The sequence below is a fragment of the Pholis gunnellus genome (assembly GCF_910591455.1).
Source record: "Pholis gunnellus genome assembly, chromosome: 19".
NCBI classification, from domain to species: domain Eukaryota; kingdom Metazoa; phylum Chordata; class Actinopteri; order Perciformes; family Pholidae; genus Pholis; species Pholis gunnellus.
In genome coordinates, this window is record NC_136546.1 from 6,359,612 (window position 1) to 6,382,152 (window position 22,541).

The 22,541-nt window shown below is 42.7% G+C and overlaps 1 protein-coding gene across 1 annotated transcript in view; it reads left to right on the plus strand.

Moving 5' to 3' along the window:
• Positions 1 to 22,541, plus strand: part of igf2r (insulin-like growth factor 2 receptor) — a 41,733-nt gene that overhangs the window by 10,664 nt on the left and 8,528 nt on the right. Inside the window, exons 4-41 of the mRNA XM_079180782.1 lie at positions 344 to 442; positions 1,081 to 1,213; positions 1,742 to 1,853; positions 2,559 to 2,667; positions 3,046 to 3,205; positions 5,054 to 5,243; positions 6,943 to 7,046; positions 7,267 to 7,431; positions 7,553 to 7,696; positions 7,845 to 8,000; positions 8,136 to 8,273; positions 8,768 to 8,918; positions 9,173 to 9,341; positions 9,489 to 9,604; positions 9,940 to 10,108; positions 10,297 to 10,473; positions 10,567 to 10,662; positions 10,821 to 10,922; positions 11,024 to 11,186; positions 11,370 to 11,546; positions 11,643 to 11,789; positions 12,875 to 13,053; positions 13,275 to 13,362; positions 13,652 to 13,861; positions 13,950 to 14,080; positions 14,297 to 14,400; positions 15,051 to 15,184; positions 15,335 to 15,531; positions 16,161 to 16,287; positions 16,454 to 16,585; positions 18,117 to 18,276; positions 18,886 to 18,994; positions 20,221 to 20,302; positions 20,479 to 20,612; positions 21,219 to 21,368; positions 21,487 to 21,651; positions 21,917 to 22,127; positions 22,304 to 22,456. Coding sequence (XP_079036908.1) covers positions 344 to 442; positions 1,081 to 1,213; positions 1,742 to 1,853; positions 2,559 to 2,667; positions 3,046 to 3,205; positions 5,054 to 5,243; positions 6,943 to 7,046; positions 7,267 to 7,431; positions 7,553 to 7,696; positions 7,845 to 8,000; positions 8,136 to 8,273; positions 8,768 to 8,918; positions 9,173 to 9,341; positions 9,489 to 9,604; positions 9,940 to 10,108; positions 10,297 to 10,473; positions 10,567 to 10,662; positions 10,821 to 10,922; positions 11,024 to 11,186; positions 11,370 to 11,546; positions 11,643 to 11,789; positions 12,875 to 13,053; positions 13,275 to 13,362; positions 13,652 to 13,861; positions 13,950 to 14,080; positions 14,297 to 14,400; positions 15,051 to 15,184; positions 15,335 to 15,531; positions 16,161 to 16,287; positions 16,454 to 16,585; positions 18,117 to 18,276; positions 18,886 to 18,994; positions 20,221 to 20,302; positions 20,479 to 20,612; positions 21,219 to 21,368; positions 21,487 to 21,651; positions 21,917 to 22,127; positions 22,304 to 22,456 — 5,443 coding nt within the window. The remainder of the gene's footprint in view (positions 1 to 343; positions 443 to 1,080; positions 1,214 to 1,741; positions 1,854 to 2,558; positions 2,668 to 3,045; positions 3,206 to 5,053; positions 5,244 to 6,942; positions 7,047 to 7,266; positions 7,432 to 7,552; positions 7,697 to 7,844; positions 8,001 to 8,135; positions 8,274 to 8,767; positions 8,919 to 9,172; positions 9,342 to 9,488; positions 9,605 to 9,939; positions 10,109 to 10,296; positions 10,474 to 10,566; positions 10,663 to 10,820; positions 10,923 to 11,023; positions 11,187 to 11,369; positions 11,547 to 11,642; positions 11,790 to 12,874; positions 13,054 to 13,274; positions 13,363 to 13,651; positions 13,862 to 13,949; positions 14,081 to 14,296; positions 14,401 to 15,050; positions 15,185 to 15,334; positions 15,532 to 16,160; positions 16,288 to 16,453; positions 16,586 to 18,116; positions 18,277 to 18,885; positions 18,995 to 20,220; positions 20,303 to 20,478; positions 20,613 to 21,218; positions 21,369 to 21,486; positions 21,652 to 21,916; positions 22,128 to 22,303; positions 22,457 to 22,541) is intronic.

Genomic DNA, 22,541 nt, shown 5'->3' on the forward strand with positions numbered 1-22,541 from the left:
TGAAAAACACTCCAACCTTTCCTCTCTGTGCTCTTGAGCAAGCGCTGAACCTTTGACCACCGCAGCAGACTGTGGTTGTGCACTCAACTGTGCATGTGGGGAGTAAAACATAGTACATAAATGTTTAAAATACATTCTTTTTAACATGAACAAAATAAGTCCTGTTTATTCTGTGTTGTAACAGAGACACTGACACATTTGCCCCCCATGCTAAACCTTTCCTTTGTTCGCCTGTGTGTTTGAATTACTGCTGCTTGTTGCACAGCACTTTAATGTGTTAGTCACCTTTTATCAACATGAAACTACCCGTATTACTCACGCTCCCTGTGTTCGTGTGCCGCAGGGGACCCCGGAGTTTGTCGCCGTCTCCCAGTGTGTGCATTACTTCGAGTGGAGGACCTTCACCGCCTGCAAGAAAGATAAATTCAAGCCACACAAAGAGGTACGTGGTGGAACATGTGACCGGCTGACGGGAAGGTTTTTGACGTGTAAGAAAGGAACTGCTGCCTGTCGAGGTGTGATACGTGAGAAACCATGAGGCAGAGAGGGGTTTAAAGGGAAATGAAAAGCCGCCCTCGCGCCCTTGTGAGGGCGGTTGCAGCAGTGCAGAGGACATGTCACATGTCGTCACGATGAGGCCGTTAATGTGAGCTCAACGTGGAATAATTGAGAGAATGTGTGAAATGGATTAAACTTACTTTTTGAGCAACAGATCCCCCACCAAAAAACTATTATTAATATTATTATTAAGAATCCGATAACATGAATCTAATGGAATAGCTTGGAGGTTAAAAAGCCCTCTAAAAACTTTTTTTATTGCATGTGGTCACATTTAGTGACAATTACCAACTATCTGTCAGATGTAATGCTACAGACCTGCACAATGCTGTACAGAGCCATGGACATAAACATGATGTCATTTTACCATCCACACAAAGATCCGATGTGGTATTTCATATCTGTTTTGCAAGAGTGTCTTTTAATAGCATATGTAAATACCTTCCGCCATGAACCCTCCGCTTTCCTCTGTGGATTGCGATGTCAGCACTGCACTTGTGACACTACCGCCTCTGTGTCCAGGTGCCCTGCTACGTGTTCGACTCTGACGGTAAGAAGCACGACCTCAGCCCCCTGATCCGAGTGAACGACGGCTATCTGGTGGACGACGGTGACGACACCATCGACTTCTACATCAACATCTGCCGGAGTCTCAGTCAGTACCTTGAGGGAGGGTGGAGAGGCCGATGGACGAATGCATGCATTTTATTTTTTAAGTTGTAAAAAAAAGAGTCCCCATAGAAGAAGAGAGTGAAACTTTTGTCACAGTCAACTGAAATTGAAATGTCTTTTTGCACAGCGCATCCCTGCCTTTTATTCTTAATACATTTGGCACTTATTCAGTCATTTGAGAGTAAAAACTTGCCGTCTATTTATGTCTATAAGTGCTTGTTTTTTATTTCAACATTTTGAGCTTGACCATTCCCTTATGAAAGAGCCTTTTCCTTTACATTTTTTATAAAACAGTTTGCAGTAAAGATACCTGCTGACCAATACTGATCATTTTTTAACATTTCTAAGCAAAGAAAGCCATCAAGTTATGCTGTGATAGCTGTGATGTCATGCCTAGGCCAATAATTGAGCAACACTGCTAGTGGCAATATAGTTTTCCTATTACATACAAACCCCCCCCCCCCCCCCCCCCATCTTCTATCTTCTCATATCCTTCCTCTTCTTGTCTCAGACCAACCAGACAAATCGTGTCCGGAGGGCTCTGCAGCCTGTCTGGTCACCAGTCATGGCTCCTACGACATGGGCTCTCCTACCTCACGGCTAGAGCTGTTATCCAACGACAGGTATCTTCTTGATGAATGCTAACCATCTGTCCTCTTGACTTTCCATATGTGTGAGTCAGACCGCATGCCGAGGTGGCCTAGCTCGCATTGTGGGCACAATCCAGATGATTTTGCATACGTAGTTCTCCATCATCTCCCCCCCAACATGGGAGTTCCTCTCTCGAGGAGAGCGAAGGGAAGAGAGTAGGGAACACTGGGGCTGGAGCCCAGCTGAGACCAGAGTCGTGTTAAGTTACTGCTGATTAAAACCCAACATTTCCTGATTTTGATGCTTCGAAAAAACAATTTTTTAAATGCCAAAGGTTTTACTGGGAAGAATTTATAGGAAAATCAGTTTATCATCCAATTAGCGGAGCTTTGTTGGCAGCTATTCTTCAATAAGACATGTCTTCTAGGGCTGCTGGGAGGAAAAGTAAGCGGCAAAAATAAAAGGATTCTTTATTGTGAAGAATTTATAGGAAATGAAATATGGCAGCTTCTTTGACCACGGAATATATCCGATCACTATCCGATCAGGCAGGTCGCATTGAAGTGTGGACACTTATGAGGAAACGGTTCCGATTAGGGCACATCCGATCACAAAAGTCTCATTGAAAAGACAAGTGTAACCACAGCCTTAGATGTCTGTAGAGTGACCCTTGTTGGACACTTTTAATGTAATTAAATGAACAGCTAATTTTGTTTCTTGTCTCCGCTCTTGTCAAGACTGAAGTTGCAATATGAAGTCGCTGCTGGTTCATCTCCTCCGGACATCTGCAATGGACACGATCCTGCCGTCACCATCACTTTCATCTGTCCGTCGAGCAGACATTCAGTAGGTTACACACACACACCCACTATGCAGTATGTACATGGCAAACTTGTGTCCACTTTGTAGTGTTGTTTTTACAAACAAATTCCGAGAGATGTTCCGTAACCATTGGTTTTGCCTCCTGATACCAATCCTAATACGTTTGTATCGGCCGATACCGAGTACCAATCCCATGCCAGTGCGTTAAAAACAAAAAATGTAAAACGGGCCATAATTCCCTCTCTAATATCTAATTTATATTGGTGTGATCGGTGCATAGACTTGCGTACTCGCCGCTACCTGATCCAGCAGTTCAGGCTACATCGGAGGCCTTTCTGACACTGCTATCGGAACAACTCTGCAAGTTCCTGCTTCACTAAAAGTCTCCTTTTGGTTTCCCAGGGCAGCACTCCTAAGATGACGGCAGGGTCGAACTGTCGCTACGAGGTGGAGTGGGTGACTGAGTACGCATGTCACAGAGACTACCTGGAGAGCCATAACTGCAAAATGACCAGCACACAGAATGACATCTCCATAGACCTAACACCTCTCACCTTGAGCTGTAAGTACTTCTTCCTTCAAAACGGGGGTCCCAAACTACCACTACCACCCCAGGGGCCTGAGACTATTTCAACAACCCGATACCTGTAAAGAATACAAAATGACATCCAGCCCACAAAATATATTGTTTTAAGATTAAATAAGATAATCCTTTATTAGTCCCGCAGTCTGGAAATGTACAGGTTTACAGCAGCATAGTGCAAACAAGAGACATTGTAAAAATGTCTGTGGTGGCGTGGGCGTGGTTGGGCTCAGCTGCAGAGGGCTGCAGACTGTCAACTATAACAAAGCAAGCTCTACCATACTACTCAACATGTCAACACCACCTTTGAACAACAGCAGACTTGGAGAGCAGTATCTGTGTATTTACACATGAGATGAGTTCTTCAGAGTACAACTTGAGTTTTTAATTGAAGGATGATTGATCAATCTGAGATGCTCTCACCTCAGGTTTTTACACCATCAATTATAAAACGGATAGTTTCCCGTCCTTGATTGTGATTGGCTGCGCCGCTTTCAAAGGCGTTTAGAAATCCTCTAAAAAAAAACCACACACCTGTGACCGTATGGCATCAGTATTACGGCGCCAGACAAATTGTTTCAAAATGTCAGATTTTGTCACGGTTTTGGATGTACTGGGTGGGCTAAGCGTGGATAAGTAGTTGAATTATATGGACAGGCTAGAGGAGGAAGATAAAAAAAGAGAGGAGACACACTGAAAATTATGAGCGATAGATCGGGGCGTCACCAAAAGGTACAGGCCGGCTTGATGTGAGCCGACCGTATCAATCTCTCCTCACACCTGATGCGCACTTACACACACAGGGAGAGAGGGAGGGAGGGAGAGAGAGAACCTTCTCCTCTTCAAAAAAAGAGGAGTAAAAAAACCTGACGCCATTGCGTCTTTACCCGCACAGCATCCTGTCGCGCACCAGGTAGCACAGAGGACAAAAATGGGAAAACAACTACAGAATGTTCAGCGCCGCTGCACAAGCTTCCTCTACACACAACAAACAGAGCTATCCGTCTGATACTTAATGAATAAAGTATGATTATTGTTGCCTATATCATGACCTATTTGGGTTATTTTTGAGGGAATGCAGAGCCTGAACAAAAAAAACAAGGATGCATTCGAATCCAGTTTGGGATGTGATAACTAACGAGTAAAGCTTTGAAGCATCCGGGTCATCCTTACAGTTAAACAGATTTTGTGGTCTGTTCAGCTATTTTATGAAACATTAGCAGATATATATATATATATATATATATATAATAACCGTTTATAAAAGCAACAAGCCTCTTGCTTAATTAATCCTGTAAAGGGAGTGCGTAGCAGCCAAAAGGCTGTCAGTTTTCCATCATGTCCTCATTCCTCAAACTGGTTCTTATAAGCTACGAGAGTGAAGCACAGAAGAAGGTGTGTCCACGTTCTGGACTAGAGACATAAAAGTAACAAACTGGAAACCCCAGGCTACCAAGTTCTGGTAGATGACCAACAGTGTAAATTAAAGCCCAAACATTCCTTCTCTCTTGCATTATCCACGATTACATGTATAACCCGCAAGAATTATTGGCTCACAGTGAAGCTGTTTTTATCCCAGTCAGAGGAAGTAGCTTCATGAGTAAATTGTTCTGACCTTCCTGTTTTTTGTCAATTCATTGCTAGAAATAGAAAAAAATAGCTTTTTTTCCCCCACTCGGTCTCACAGTTCATGCACGTGCTTTCTTATATGTATATTGATTTAAAAAATGGACCAAAAAACGACGACGATGATGACAATACTTAGTCATTGGACAAATACGTAAATTTACGATGCTGCTTTGTGTTTGTGTGTGTGTGTGTGTGTAGCTACAGACCACCCGTACTACGCACACTCTGGGTCCAGTGGCGGGGATGACAGCTACATCTACTACCTGAACGTGTGTGGAGAGATCCCCACTAAAGAATGTGGCGAAAACCAGTTCGTATCGTCCTGCCAGGTGAAGAAGAACGAAGACACGAAGAAGGTGGCTGGAAGATATCAGAACCAGACTCTACGGTAATGTGTGTGTGTGTGTGTGTGTGAGAGAGTGCGTGTGTGCATTTCCTGCTTGTCAACCAGGCAATCCGTCAGCTCTGATGCTCCCTTTTTGATTTTGATGGTGCAGTCAATCACTGTGAGGGAGAAAACAACAACATGGTTTTACTAATAATTTCTGGTAACAGAAGTGAGTCTTGCTTTAATGCAAGGAAACAATGGAGTGCTTAGTTTTGATGTTACAGTCGTTAATGCAAACTAATTGATGCTGCAAAAAGCCTGGTTCCTGCTTTGTTGATATTAAAACTTGAACCTATAACCCATAGTTGCTTTATTTATTGTGGCAATGTTCTATTTATTATCTTTACATTTCTTTAATCTGTTTGCCACTTTGCTAAACTTTTTGGTTGAGCAAAGTGGCAAGAAATCTGATTACTTTGTACTTAGGAAATCTTTTTGAATTTGCATCTGGAGGAATGCAAACGGCAGCAACAAAAACACTCGTGTATTTTCTGGCCAAATAATATGGTTGTTAATAATTCTACATCGGGGAAACACTGTCCATCAGCTTTCACTATATTTGAGCACCAAGCATCATTGATGTAAACGCAGAGTCCGCCTCTTCTCGTCCCACCGGAATCCTGCACTCTCCTGCGGTCCGCCCGCCAAGTGCTGCTTGATCCGGGATACCGCTATAGAGCCAATTCTCTGTAAAGATAAGGGCACAACAGTCAGCGACTTCCTGTTAGCCTGAGTCTTATTTAATCCATTTTATGTTCATACGGCCGCACATCAGCCAGGAGTAGGAAGAGTGGTGGAGTAGCCAAAAGGTCTTAGCTGGATTAGCTTAGCTTCCATCCCGGCTCTCCTCCCTCTCCTCCTGGGGAGGTCGACTCAGCTTTTGCTCTCATTTGGTCCTGCAGGTCTGGTTGGGTGGTCGGAAGTTGGCGGTGATTTTCTCAAGGCCCGCTGCACATAATCTAGTGCTGAGCGATAATTCAATATCATTTATCGTCTTTTATTGGAATCATATTGTGATGTACAGTAATCGTATATCGAGACATCTTGATACACAATTACATTCATTCATTTGATAATAACAAGCATTATACTAACTCACATTTCTCAGAAAATCCGATTACTTTGTACTTAGGTTCTTAATTTAATAAGGAAATACTCATTTCTCAAGTATTAAATTAAAGAGTTTGAAAAGTATTAAAGAGTACACAAAACCGTGTTGTTATTTCATATAGACTATTTTATTAATTGTAATATATCATAATATATATTGATATCATGATATAAAAATACCTATATCGTAATAATAGAAGGTTTTGGCCCAGCCCTAACGTAATTCAATCCCTTTGCTTCCTTTTCCAATGTTGATTAGTGTGTTTCTGTCGTATGCCGTATGTACTCCAGTAATAAAGAACAAAAATACAACAGATTGAAACTAAAATGTAGAAAGTCCACGGGAGCTACCGGCCGCCACATCTTCATGCGCTGCCGTTGCCTTTTATCTGGATGGATTTGTGTGTGTGTGTGTGTGTGTGTGTGTGTGTGTGTGTGTGTGTGTGTGTGTGTGTGTGTGTATGTGTATGTGTATATATATATATATATATAAATATAAATGATCCACATACACTTCAGGTAGAACATCTTAAACAGTGCCAGTACATTTCTTAACTCTTTCACCTTTCAACCCTGTTTTCATCCGTAGTTATTCAGATGGAGATCTGACTCTGATCTACCCAGGCGGGACCAAATGCACCTCCGGCTTCCTGAGAATGACCATCATCAACTTTGAGTGCAACAAGAATGCATGTAAGACACAGAAGTTCCTTAAGAAGATTATCAGCACACAATCACCACCTTGTGGTAGTATCAAGCATTACACCGAGACATGCTGCTACCATGAGATTGTCATCCTGTAATATATTATGTACATGATGCACTGTGTCAGTGAAATGAAGATTATTCACAAGGAGATGTGGAATCCCATCGAAACTCATGCTTAACCCAAGGTGTGCCTTACTTTCTGCAGCCGACGGTGGGCGAGGGACTCCAGTGTTTGCGGGGGAGACCGACTGCACTTATTACTTTAACTGGGAGACGACCTTCGCCTGCGTCAAGGAGAAAGAGGATCTACTGTGTCGAGTCAGAGATGACACGAAACACTACGACCTTTCACCCCTCACAAGATACCCTGGTGAGAAGGCGATTGGTTGTGGCCACATCCACTCAATGTAGCACATTCTGTTTTTCGCCTGTTGTGACGAAACATTTGTTGCTGATATGTCACCTTCCTCCGTGTCTCTGTGCTGCTTCAGGGTCAGATGTTGGTGGGAACTGGGAGGTGGTGGATGCTAAATCTCCAAAGCCGGACTCACGTTTCTACCTGAATGTCTGTCACAAAGTCATCCAGACGGGTGCAGCTGCCGGCTGCCCGGTGAATGCCTCCATCTGTGCCGTGGGTAAGAGTCTAGACAAGGCCGGGGGGGGGGGGGGGGTGATGGTGGTAGAAGGGATGTCGAGGAGTTCTAAAAACCTTGCAGAATTCATGAAATTGTCAGGGATAGTTGTAGCCTTTTAGTTTATTGCTTGTTCCTCTCTCTCCCTCAGATAAGGCTCATCGGGCGATCAGCCTGGGCAGCTTCCTCTCATCTCCCCAGAAGACTAAAATAGGAAATGACATCAGACTGGTGTATACCGGTGGAAATTTTTGCATCAATAAAAAGATGAGGATCCAAACTATCCTGACCCTCAAGTGCAAACCGGGTAAGCTAAACAGAGAGAAGAGTTGTCATTAGATATCTTTATCCTTGATATGTTTAATATCAGCTCTCTAATTTCTGTGTGGTTGTGATTTTGTTGTCTCCTCCTACACTTTTCTTCGACTTGCCTTCCTTGCAGGACATCTGGAGAGCGCTCCCGTCCTTCGTAGCGTTTCGGCTGACGGCTGTGTGTACGAGTTGGAATGGTACACTGCTGCCGCCTGCGTCCTCTCGAAGACTCAGGGAGACGACTGCAAAGTGGAGGACCCTCAGGCTGGTACGACACGCGCGTTAAAAAATATTTCAACTCGAGCCAGAAAAACACAGCAGTGAAGGAAAGGCGAGAACGAAGCAACAGAAATTCAAAAACATAGTTGTCCCCCATTAGTCACTTAGACACAAAAACATGGGAAAATAGGATCCAAGCTGGAAAATACCAAGTCTGTCAGGATGTATAATCCAACCAACAGTCCAAAATCAAAATATATTGATTTTACTATCATATAAAACGGAGAAAAGCTGCAAATCCTCTCATTGTGAAGCTGTCAATTGATTATTAAATTTCAGTTCCAGAGTTTAGTTCAGGTAGGCTTCCTGCCCCACCTGAAATAAACAAAAAATAAGAAATCAATATTGAGATCACGATTATTCACCACAATTCATTGACCTTTTTATTGCACTTTCACGTTTAAATATACAGCACAGCTTTAACTTCCATGTCCTGTTCAGAGTTGACATCCTCCTCTATAACTGGCCTCTGTTGCTCCACAGGGTTCTCTTTCGACTTGTCGCCTCTCTCCAAAGCCGACGGTGGCTTCTACAACCTGACCAGGGGCAACTATGACTACTACATCAACGTCTGTGGGCCCGTCAAGGCTGCCAGCTGTCCTGAAAAGGCCGGAACATGCCAGGTCGAAAAGAGGTAAGAAGGAGGAGCCGTGGGCATGCAAGCAGGAGCACCCATTCATCCATTTAATCACAACCGTATTGTTTACGATCAATTCGGCATCGCAGCTGGTGTAATTCTCTTGTGTTTTTTTTTTAATTTCATTTAATTTCAGTGTCTCAACCCTTCGAAATGACTTATTTCACTACCAGAATTTGATAAAAAAATATTCTTTTCTTTAATAGCCATGACAATATGATGACTTGCAAATTTTCTTTCTGCCTCATCAGTTCTTGGAGTCTGGGGGAAGCGAACTCCCGCCTGTCGTACTACGACGGCCTGATCCAGCTATCCTACAGTAACGGCTCCCAGTACAACAACAAAGAACACACTCTCAGATCCACTCTCATCTCTTTCCTCTGTGACCCAGAAGCTGGAGCAGGTTATCCCGAATTCCAGGTAAACTGTGTCTCTGCATTATGCTGATGTACTGTATTTGTTTTTATTTTAACAATACATGTTTCCACTTTTAGACCTTTTTTATTTAAGGCCTATTTCGTATTACCAGTGTGACCTGTCATTTTAATCTTCATTTTTTGAATCCAGGTTGAGGACAAGTACACCTATAACTTCCGCTGGTATACATCCTACGCATGTCCTGAAAGGCCTCACGAGTGTTTGGTGACAGATCCCATCACTCTTGAGCAGTACGACTTATCCAGGTAATGCATGGATACATATTGTGATAATTCACCAAGCAGCCAAGATGTTTTTGTGGCAGTCACAAAACAACATACACATAAATACGACGGCGTATTGGGGCCATTGTAGTTGTTTGTATTTGTTATTTCTTTCTTGTAAATCTACCACTTTAATCTCTGAAATTCAGATTTTTTTTCTCTGAGTATTACCCCCCACTACCTTCCATAATTATGATCTTTTTAACCTACAATGGCCCTAATGAGCCGTCGTACATAACACACTTGTCCAAATACTCAAAAATCTAGATAAAAAGAAACAAAGAAGAAGACTGAGATTAACCTTCTTCTGCCTGCAGCTTGTCACGCTCGTCACGCTCCACCTCCATTACCAACTGGCAGGTCATGGATCTGTCTGACACCATGAACCTTAAGAAGTACCACATCAACATATGTCGGCCTATCAACGCTGTACCAGGCTGCGACCGCCAGGCGTCCGTCTGCCAGATGAAGTACATATCCGAGCAGGTCTGTGAAGTCCAGAAACAGAATTATAACTTAAAAACTAAGTACCATTTTAATTTCTTTTTACATGAAAATATTACATATTTCACTGTTTTAAAATGGCAATTTTTGAAAAGAAATGTGATAGCCGGTCAACAATACCAAACACTAGAAATTAGATTTAGTAGCCGTTTCCTCCCCTCTGTCCTCAGGGCTCTTCGAAGGAGGTTGTATCCGTCAGTAATATGGGTATATCCAAGCGAGGGCCGATCATCGAGGAGCGGGACCGGCTGCTGCTGGAGTTCACAGACGGCTCTGTCTGCATGTCAGACGGCCAGAAGCTCGCATACACGACGCGCATCCACCTGGTCTGCTCCAGAGGAAGCGTGGTGAGTCTGTGCTGTTTGTACAGTGGAGCGCAGCGCGGGTTGTTGACGCTTGGCATGTGTCTAGAGATGTGACTCTGTTTGTGTTCCACGCAGTCAATGGGCCCGAGGTTCCTGATGTACCAGAACTGTACTGCCACCTTCATGTGGGAGACCAGGGCAGCCTGCGCAATCAAAACCACCACAAAAAATGTGAGTCCAGCTACATTACAACATTATCTCATCCTGTCTTTAACTTGTGTGTGCACACCGATAAGACAACAATATGGAAAGATGTGACACTGGGAAATTGATGCGATTACAATAATAAAACATTTGGAAAACCTGTAAAACGCGTCTTTGTGTCTCAGAGCTGTGCCGTGGTGGATCCCAACACTGGCTTTGAGTTCAACCTTCAGCTTTTGGCTACTAAGACTGGATACAAGACAAATGCGAATGGCAAAGACTTCCTGGTAAGTCTTTGAGGCTTTTGTCTCCAAAAATATAAGGACAGCACTCCCTTCCCAATTCAACAGAAGTATAACCCGGTCCCTTCCTCCTCAACGCCCTGTAGGTGAACATCTGCTCAGACGTGGCAGAATGCGGACCAGGCATAGCTGGCTGTGAGCTGGATGAGGGGCATCCGTCCAGCCCGGTGGGGGTGGAGAAGACCCTGCAGTACTCCACCGATGGCCTGCTCACACTGACATATAAGGGAATCCTGGACGAGCCCACAGGTATTTATTTACATTAACTGAGAGTGTCATGTTTCAGCATTCAATGGTTCACTTCAGCTGTGGTGCAATACCTTTTTTACTGTATTTACAACTGTGTGACTTTAAACATTTAAGACATTTAAGGATAAACATTTTCTTAACGCTGCACTTTATTCCTCTATTTAAATTTCCCTTCTGCATCAGCAACTCGGGACACCTTCACCATTAATTTCGTGTGCAATCTAACCGCTCACTCCGGCTCATTAAAACTGCTGCGAGAGGACCTGAGTTCTTTCCCGAACCACGTGGTCCACAACGTCTTCTTTGACTTCTCCACCGCTCTGGCCTGCATCCCTGCTCCAGTTGACTGCCAGATCATTGGTACGGACACACAAACCGAATGAAAGCATTTGTAATCGAAAGCTGAAAGCCTTTTTCTTGTGTATGTGTGTAAATATACGTTTCTGTTCCGTCTAGATTCTCATGGTAATGAGTATGATCTAAGCCACCTGATCCGGGACGGAGAGGACAGCCCCTGGATCGCCATAGATACAGATGCTGTGAAATCACGCAGCTTTTACATCAACGTCTGCAAACCTCTGCCTCCAGTGAGCGACTGTCCAGGTCAGTATGCTCCTTCATGTTCCTCCACCTGAACCGCTTACACATACACACAGTGAATAAGAGATTTTAACTGACTTGGGCTTTTGATTGGATCTGCAACACCTAATCGATTTTAAAATAGTTTTTTTGAAATAGCTGTCAACAAATCTGATTATGGATTAATTGGGTCTTTGACGCGCTGTGGCCACTCACGTGGTGAATTACAGGAAATTACAAAGTCTCCTTCAGCTCTCCTTCGTCTCTGTAATAAACATTTGAGAAGTGTCGGAGACGGAGACCAACGATACAGCAGAGAAAAGTGCAGAAGCAAACGCTGAATTACAGGGTCTGATTTAAAATCTGAAATACCTTCTATCTATTTTCTCTCCAATTTGTGACGGATTACTGTAGCCGGGTTCCTGATGGAGCTATTTTAAAACTAACGCTCGATAAAGACGTTAATTAACCTTTGATCGTGAATTTTGGTCGTCATCACGGACACAAATCTGACAGAGACCGCCATTTCACAGTTAAAAGTGTGAAGGAACATTCCAAATGTGTCTCAGTACATGTGAATGACGTCAGCTGACAGGGTTCAACATGGACCCAAGTTGTTGCCAAGGAACACAATTCTGTTGAAGCGGTCTATAACGTAATATTATGGAGTTTTTGGAATATTTCATGCCATCAGTCAGAGACATTCTAAAGTGGATCCTTTATTTCTTCACAATCAAATATAGTAATAATAATACTCTATACTTTAGCAACATATTTAAACAAGGACAAATAGACAAGACAGTAGATGCTAAAATATGTAAGTGAAATAAAAAACCTTACCTGTAATGCTGTCAATCTAGATTGTTTTAGTGTGAGTTGTCTAAACTAAAACAAATTCTTTAGAAAAACTCAACAGCAATGTCTCTTTGCAGAAATCATGACCCGGTATTTAAGATAATCCACAGACCTTGTTGTGAGCAGTTTCATGTAGGAACTATGGTTGAAAGAAAATAGTTCCTCCATGAAACGGCTCACTACAAGGTCTGTGGATTGCGTCCTCTTCTTGTATACAGTCTATGAGTTGAATACATTATTTTTCTTCTCTCCAGTGGGTCCTTTGGGTGCCTGTGGCGTGATTGATGGGAAGAGTTACAACCTGGGATACCTCCAGTCCAGCCCTCAGGCGGCGGAGGACGGCTCCATCAGCATCGTGTACCAGAACGGAGACCGGTGCGGTTCTGCATCCCGCTACTCGACGCGCATCATCCTCCAGTGTGATGACAACCCAGTGAGTATTAGATAAAAGCATAAAGAGCGAGTGAAATGTGGATATGGATTTTGAGAGTGACTGAATAAGTAACAAAGTTATCACAGTAACATTTTAAACTGCATATTCCCGCTAATTTTGGTGGGAAAAGGGTATCTGTTACATTTTCTCTAAAGTTAACTATTTGGATATTTCACGAGTCAAAGACATAAAGCTAATTTAGTGCGTCTGTCTTTTTCTAGGGCTCCCCGATGTTTGACCGTAAAGATGGTTGTGAATATGTCTTCATCTGGAGGACATCTGAGGCCTGCCCCATCAGGAAGTCTCAAGGTAAGAACACGTGTGTGTGTGTGAGACAAAGTGATGAGAATTGTGGATATCAATGTTTTAAGATTAAAACTGCTGTTATTGCAGAGTTTGTGCAGATAACGCTGCTATTTTAAATGTTTGGATCCAAATCAAACAGCTGTGGCCATATTATCATGTCATCCATCTCATCAGAGGCCGTAATGAAGTTTTGATAAAAGGACAGTGTTGACCACTAATATTATTTAAACCGTGATGAAGGAGAAACGAGAGTATGTGCCTCTATGCTCACCGTCCAAGCGTGTCCTCCCAGGTGATGACTGCCGGGTTCGTGACACCAAGAGTGGCTACGAGTTCGATCTGAGCTCTCTGAAGGGTCAAGATTACCCCGTCAGCAGTGATAAGTACGTCTACCACCTGTCGGTCTGCGGGGGGCTCCAGAAAGGCATCTGTACCCACAAAGACACAGGCCTTGAAACTGTCTCCTCCTGCCAAGTGGAAGGGGACAACCACAAGATTGCAGGTATGGCAAACAAACAGCTTGAGTATTCTTGATATTTAATGTAGTGTTGTATGTATGAATGCGTGTCATTATTATTGATTGTGTACAGGAATGGCATCCCAGGTTCTGAGCTATGTGGGAGACCAGCTCATTCTGAACTACACTAAAGGAGAGACCTGTCACAAGATATACCAAAGATCCACTGAGGTCTACTTCTCCTGCCACCCTGACAGGCATCCTGTGAGTATCACACACAAAGACAGAAAACCAGCTGATTCCACAGATCTTATCGGCTTTTAATGAGCTGTTATTAATCATAAGATAATAATTAATCCCTGCATATCCTTTCTGTGTACTAAGTTCATTTAACGTTTCTCTATTTAAAGCACACAAATGCATCTGGGCTCTGTAACTCTGTAGTAGCTCATTGCGTGTTGTGTTGATTCACCGGTTAAGGGAACACCAGAGTTCATCAAGGAGACTCCAGACTGCACCTACCTGTTCAGCTGGCCCACCGCTCTGGCCTGCCTCCCAGTCAAGACCACCAGCTGCTCCTACAAGTAAACAATCCTCCACCACCTCCCACATGTCATCCTCCTCCATCTCTTTTCTTTCTTCCTCTTCCTCTGTTGGTTATGAACACTTCTCATACCGGTGTTTCTCATTTCCTTGAACTTGTGTCCTTTTTTAAATGGACTTCAGCTGTCTATGCTTGTTAGTTAATTGGTGAGGTAGCATAATGCCAGATAGCTCTACCTAGATTAATCAAGTAACGGTACAAGTAATACGACAAAGGTAGGCCTAGAGGTTACACCACTTGATTTGTTATCATGAATACGTGTTTGTGTCTGTAAAATACAAGTTAATTATCAGGCAATAACTGGGAAATCTGTCTTTGGTATCAGAGCGGACCCCATAATTCAACCTAATTTGCTATACAGGCAATTTATTGATTCATTAAAAATGACTGGACTTCTAAAATAAATGATTCCTAGATTTGATTCGTTTAGAAGTTAGGGTATTTTTTAGATGTCTTTATCTGCTGAAAGCATCAGAGTTGCAGTATGATCCACTGCTGGAAAATGCTTGTATCTGAGCAGACATCAATGACGACGTAATGACCAACATTAAAACGGCTCAGAAATCTGTACAGACCGCAAACGCATAAGACAACGAATGTTCACCCTCTACATGTGTGCTCTGTCCTCAGTGATGACCAGGGACACTCGTACGACCTCTCCCCTCTGGCTATGGACTCTCGAAACTGGGAAGTGGAGCACCCTACAGAGGACACGAAGAGTCGATTCTACATCAATGTCTGCAGGTCGCTGGTGCAGCAGGGAGGTCAGCGTGCATGCTTGTGTTCTTTATTCAGTCATACTGTAGCGTCCAGCTCTGCTTTGTTGGGTCAGAATTCAAGTTCCAAAAGATGCGTTTTGAGACGGAATGTCTTCTGATGTGATCAGAGCTGACCCTGTGCTCACCTCGCGACAGGTACATGGAAGTGTCCCTCCAGTGCAGCGTCCTGTTTGAAGGTCGGAGAGGACTATGTGAATTTGGGGCAGGTGGAGTCTGGTCCTACGTGGGACAGAAATGTCCTGAAGCTGCAGTACACCAGCGGCCAGGCGTGTCCCGATGGAAGCCGCAACAAGAGCAGCATCATCCGCTTCAAGTGTGACAAAGACAAAGTGGTGAGGAGACGTTTTCAGTAAGCTAGAAACAATAGTTCCTGTCTGTGGGGTTTGTGTGTAACTGTGCACACAAGAGATTGAGTTCTATCGGGAGAATGAAAAAACGGACACCTCGGTTGTAATGGATGTTCTCTACAATGAAAATATTTGCTTTGGGCTTAATAGGTGAAATATGTCCATGTCTGGGGAGTATTACTTTCTGATAGTTCAGGAACTTTTGGACAAAGTTTGCGAGGTCCGACCGTCACTGATTGATCAAACACCGACACCAAGGCGTCTAAAACTTGCTTACAATTACAATAAATACATAGAATATGAGGATCACTTTGTAGTTCCTCTTTTGTGTATAATGAAAGATGACCAGAGCTCCACTCGGCTTAATCTTAACTGAGGTGCTAGATTTATCAAAAAGTCCAAACTGTCCAAACAGTGTTTCTTAATTTGTAAAAAAAAAGAAGAATACTCTGCTGTTAGTTCCTGGTTTAGTTCCGGAGTTTAGTTTTATGATCAACCTTTAGCATATGCACTGTTTTTGACCTTTAGTTATGTAAAGAACACCAGGGGGATATAGTAATGATTTGAGTAAAGATATAAATGACAGAACGAGTATGTTCCTATCTCCCATCCAGGACTCCCGGCCGACTCTGATCTCGGCCATTGAGAACTGTGTGTACACCTTCCTCTGGTTAACAGCTGCGGCCTGCCCTCTGAACAGCACCCAACACGACAACTGCAGGGTCACCAATCCCGCTACAGGTCAGACATTCAAAGAAAAAACAGTAACTCTGTATATGTAAAAATGAGAGACTTGCATAACGAGCCCCTTTTCTGGAAAACCTTTTACCCCAGTATTTGTGTTTAATAGACTTTACATGAATGTACCTGATCAGAGTAAATAAACGGTGACCCTCCGCTCCCTTAGGTCATTTGTTTGATCTCAACACCCTGACAAAGGAAGGAGGTTACACTGTGTACGATCATCAGGAACACAGGAAGATGTTCCGCATGAACATCTGTAGTAACGTGTCTAACGCTGGATGCAGCTCTGAAACCGGTACGTACGTCCACCGCACTTTGGGAGGCAATCAGATCAGCCTTTGACCAGTCAGAGCTGGTGTTACGTAACTGGTGTTCACTGGTTGGTCCAGCTTCCAGCTCAATTCCTTCACTACGGGATATTTGATGGGGATGCAGATGTTTATTAGACTTGGTGATGTATTCTAAATGTGGATTATATATATATATATGGAAACACCAATTTGACTTTTTAATTTTGACAAATTACGTTTCGTGCAAGAAGCCCTTATTCAGCATGTATGCTGGCAATTTCACAATCACTTCACCCAGGTGGTGTTAATTATAAGTGGCCTCAACTGCCACAACAAATACGTCCCAACAGGGGGAGCCACAACCTTTCCAGATGTTTAAAAATATGTCAATAAATAAGGACTGGGCAATATATTAATGTAATAACCTTACTGTGGATGAGACTAGATATCGTAATATGACATAGGTGCTGTTTTTTCCTGGTTTTAAAGGCTGTGTTACAGTAAAGTGATATTTTCTGAACTCTCCAGTCGGTTCTAGTTGTTCTATTATTTGCCTTTACCAACTTGGTCATCGCACCCACATTACTGGTAATTCTTTTTGAAAATGTTGTGTAAGTAGTTTGTAAAAGCACCAATACTCAACACTACAATATCCTCACCATATAGATATATATTGAGCAATTTGGTTACTATATACTGTATATTGGGATATTTGATTTTCTCCATATCCCCCAGCCCTAAAATATATATAATTCTTTTAACCCCAGTAGACAGTTTTCTCATTTTCTTTGAACACGAAGAAGATATTTGCCGTGGGACATCTGTTTAATCCTTATTCTACCTATATAGAACTGATAAAAAAGCTTAAAGTAGAGGACATCAAAAATGATGCCAAACAAAATACAAACTCGAACAACCGATGTCTTTAACCTTAACAGCTCCTGCAGACTGCTCAGTCATGGTTTGAGAAGTTACACTGAAACACCAGCACTATGTGGTTTATTTCCTCCAAAAAACTCTGCAGATTCCAAGAAATGTTGATTTTTCTTGGAGCAAATTAAATTGTCTAAAAGTACTAGGAAATACAGGGAGATGGATTCACGAATAACTCATTCACTTCTCCCCTGGTTACTGTTCAGTCTTACTCAGACATTTGTGTGGTTTATGTTAAACTGAGGACATGCGTCACTCCACTGTTTTGCGTCACAGTTGAACATTACATGAGGCCTGAAATTCCAGTGATTCTCAAATTATTGACTGCTCTTTTACCCGGGCTGTGTTATCTACTGCACATTAAACTGAAAGGCACTGAAGGGAGCGCACACCCCGACCAAAGCTGCACAATAGGTCTGAATTTGTAATTAGAATTACGGGAATAGAAATGTTCAACCTGCATCAAAATACACAATTCCAGACAATTATGTGATGCATGTGCTGAATTTTTTCATTAATGTGAGTGCTATAGTTGATGAAAAAATGGCAAATACAATTGTATTTTTGCAGTTATTGTAAAATATCTCTATCTGCGTGTTCCAGCTGTGTGTATTAAGGATGCCACGACCGCGGTGAGCGGCGGTCAGGTGAGCAGGAAACTCTCGTACAAGGATCAGGTGCTGGAGCTGACGTATGAAGGAGGAAGTCCCTGCCCAGCAAACACCGGCCTCAAACACAACACCATCATCCACTTCATCTGCAGGTACGTCCCCCTCCTTCCTGTGTCCTTATTGGATTTTCTCCCTAGTTTTCTTTTTCATTGATGATGATGATGGATGATTGATTGATTGATTGATTGATTGATTGTATTCATCAATCATCAGATACAGAAACAAAAATATGAAGGATGACATGTTAAAGTGAAAACACGCAGCACAAGACATTCCACATAAAAACCTCAAGAAAAGCAATCCTGAAGTCCAAAAACACACCATCACAATTTAATAAAAATAACGCCCTCTTCAAACTGCTAAAATAACTCACAACTCCGACAACTGCCGCATAGCGAGTGGTGGCTCTTTAAAGATTTCGTTAAAAACATTTTCTTTTTTAGTTTAAATAGTGTTTAACAGCATATATTTTGCCATTTGTCTGGTTCCAAATATGGCACTTTAAAGACAATTGAGGTGCGCTTTACGTTTGTTATTACCTGTTAATTACCTGTTGGAACGTAATAAAGTTCATATCATGAAGTTATGTTTAAATGTTAGTTAAAATATAATGATCTTTTTTGCAAAACAGCAGTAATGTATCTGTCATGTTAGCACTGAAATATCTAGCTATGTTGAATATTTGCATTGTGTTTGTACAGGCCACCTAACATGGGCTCAGCCCCACCAGAGCCAGTTCTCATTGACTCCAACGCTGACACCTGCACACACTTCTTCTCTTTCCACACACCCCTGGTCTGCGAACAGCCAGTGAGTATGTTTTGTTTATTCGTCGGCGGGATAAGTCCGATGAGCACTGTGACTCTCAGTATGCTCGGCCTGTTTCATTAAGTAACTCAAATTCAAATGTTGGGAAACCTTTGGCTATTCAGGTTTTCCCATCCAACGCATGAATCACAAAAAACCTGATCCCAGCCTGTGTTTGTATGTATGTGTGCTGTAATAAAACCTTTAACTTTAAAAATCACTAGATAGCAGGCTGTGTTTAGGACATAAGAACAGGATAATCTTTCTAAGTTCCCCAATTACTTTTCCATTTGTGAAACGGGTGAAAAGAAATCTATGGCAGGATCATTTTTCTAATGTTTGTCATTGTAATACTCAATTCAGTCACATCCCTACCCCATGCTCTAAATCAGACCAAGAGCATGGTTTGCATGTTTTCCCTAACGGCAGATTAGCGCCCGTTTAAAATACATTTCCAGCCAAAAGAACTACACTACAGTAATGTTGCATAACTTGCTATCACATAATATATGTACCTTTTTGTTTGAAGTGCATGGAGAAATGAATACTCATCTGGAAGAAAATACGAATGCTTTTAGTCCTATCTATAACATGGGTAGTGGTGCACTTGAGCCTTTTGTGGTTCAAATATGTGTTACAGCAACAACCACTTTGAAATGAAAATGTTCCTAATAAATATATATTTTTTTAAATCTCTGAGATGAAACAAGAAGCGGTAACTTTGAAAGATTTTCCTGGCACGGCGGGTTTTTTTCACCTGTTCTTAAGTCATAAGCGATACCTGAATTTATTTTTTCCTCACTTGCCTCTCGGGGGCTTCTGTAGTTTTTCGCAACAGCAAGTAATTATAAAAATAACATGGAGCATTCTTTCGCAGATTTGCACTGCATTGGCCATTTCAAACAGCAAATTGAATTTCAGTTGAGTGTAGTCTGCAGATGGACTACAATCCGCTTCTCAAGGATTATCAAAGGAGACAGGAATGCAGCATTGAATTATGGGACGCTGTAGGAATTGTGGGATTGTACCTGACTCACAATACTCTTCAAAACATAGATGATCAAAAGAAGAGAAGATTGAAAGAAAACTTTCAACAGCCACTGTATAGAATATAATAACTGAATTCCTTTGCTTTGAGTTTGGCTTTCTGAGGCCAAAAAAATGATTACTGTGACACAACAAGGATGTACCGCTGACATTTATTTGCTTCCTTTTTATTACATTTTCAGGTGAAGTGTTCAGTCCAGAACGGCTCTGCTCTCATAGACCTGACTCCTCTCATCCACATCAGTGGATACTACACAGCAACAGGTCAGTGGGCCAAGGTGTCATCATGACATATGCGGTAATGGAGATCAAATGTAGCACGTTATGCATCATGTCAGTGAGGATCCTCATCCATCTGCATCATTTAGGGGGAAAACATTAATCCAGAAATATACCGTTTCCACATTTCTGTTTCAATCCTCTTAATTGTGTCCTTTCAGACGACGCAGTGGACCAAAGTGACGGATCTCCAGACTTCTACATTAACATCTGCCAGCCTCTGAACCCCATCCCCGGGGTCACCTGCCCCCCTGGAGCCGCCGTCTGTGCAGACCCTGACAATGGACCGCCTGTGGTAAGAGACTCGCAAACGCAACCACAGACGCATACATTCTCCTTCACACGTGTTTTCATACAAGGTAGATAAAGGACCACTTACCTTGACCTCACTTTTATGTGGTTTGATGCCTTTGACGACAAGTAAAAAGGTCCGATGGCACCTCTTGATGAAAGCAGACACAGCCATTCTCAAGACTGATTTTCAGTACCAGCTATTTATTACCAATGTATATTACATGCTGCATTTTGTATTCTAAAGGAATTCTGTTAAAGGAAATATACGTTTGTTGGTTTGAAATGCACCATGGTCTCTTTTTGTGCCACACGACTTATAAATACAACAACTTATTATAAAGGAAATGTGAAAAAAACGAAATGTCAAGGGACTACACGGCTTCTCTTTGGAACGTTGGATCAACCTCATCACTCCACAGATAACACCACTTGCCATGTACTATGCCTGAGGTGGATGACCTAGACATTGCCATGAAGTAGGCCGATTAAGAAGAAAACATCGTACTGATTTTTCTTTTGTATAATGATGATCCTTTTCGTCCTGTCTTTGTTTCTCTTCCCGTCACTTTCAATAACCTTGCCTCCACCTTTTTTCTGTCTCTTAAAGGACATTGGGCGGACTACCAGCGGTCCTGAGATCAACAGTGCAACAGGGGAAGTGTCCATCACCTACAGCAGCTCCACCAAGTGCGCGGCTGATCCTGCGCAGAACTACACTTCGACCATCATCTTTACCTGCCAGAGAGGCCTGGAGCTGGTCAGTCAGCGCTCGGATGTTTTATGATAGAAATTCTTCCACATGCACCGTTTACTTTACTAGTTACTTCTCTGAGGATTTTTGAACATAACAGTGACCTTTTATCACCTTCATCCAGGGCTCTCCGCAAATGCTGAGGCTGCAGGAATGTGTCTATTTGTTTGAGTGGGCGACTCCTATAGTCTGTTCGGATGCCACCCACACCAACGCCAGCGGTTGCCAGCTCACCGACTCCCAGCTCCAGTTCACCTTTGAGCTGTCCAGCCTCTCTGGTGAAGTCCAGGTGAGCTCCATAGGCTTGTTGTCTCTACCCCAAAATCACATTTGACATACGGTGCACATCAATAATCCCTTCATCTTGTAAAATCTACATTTGTTTTATATTTCAGAATAGTTTTAATATTTGTATGTTCGTCGAGTGTAAAACTGTAGAACCGCCAGCCGCCGTCTGACTTAAATTGCTCCTAAAGTAGTGTTATTATGGTGGAGATGGCTTCTGATTGTCCCTTTTTTAAATACTTTACTGAAGTTAAGTCTCTGTATGTCAGGTAACAGCGAGCTCCAGCACCTACCACATCAACGTCTGCGGCTCGGTGGCCGAGCCGGCCTGCAAGAAGAGCGCGGTTTGCCGGCTGTCTGGTTCTGGTTCAGACAAGTCGGTCTCATCCTTTGGCATCAGCAAGGCCATGACGATGGACTTTAAACATGACGAGGAGGCCGTACTGATGCAGTATGGTGGGGGAGATCCCTGCCCGCCAGGTAGGTCTGCTATACTCGCCTTGTTTATGACCCCTGCTCAAAAGGCTTAGGATCTATCGTAACAAAATCAAAATGGAAATCTGATTCCAAAATGGAGGGTAATGACTAGATATGATCATAGTTTCTGGGAAGCAACTGAATAAGTTAGTTGATGTGTTTTTGATTGTGCGTTTCAGTGACAAATGAGGGCGAGGTGTGCGTGTTCCCCTTCACGCTCATGAAGAAGTCCTACACAGCGTGCACCAAAGATGAACGCACAGATGGCAGGATGTGGTGTGCCACCACTGCCAACTATGACCGGGACAAGAAGTGGGGATTCTGCAATGCAGGTGACCGCTCTTTGACAACAGAGAGGAAAACGCACGAAAACTCCCAACTATTACTCGTGCTTTGAAAAGTTGACGTTGGAAGTTT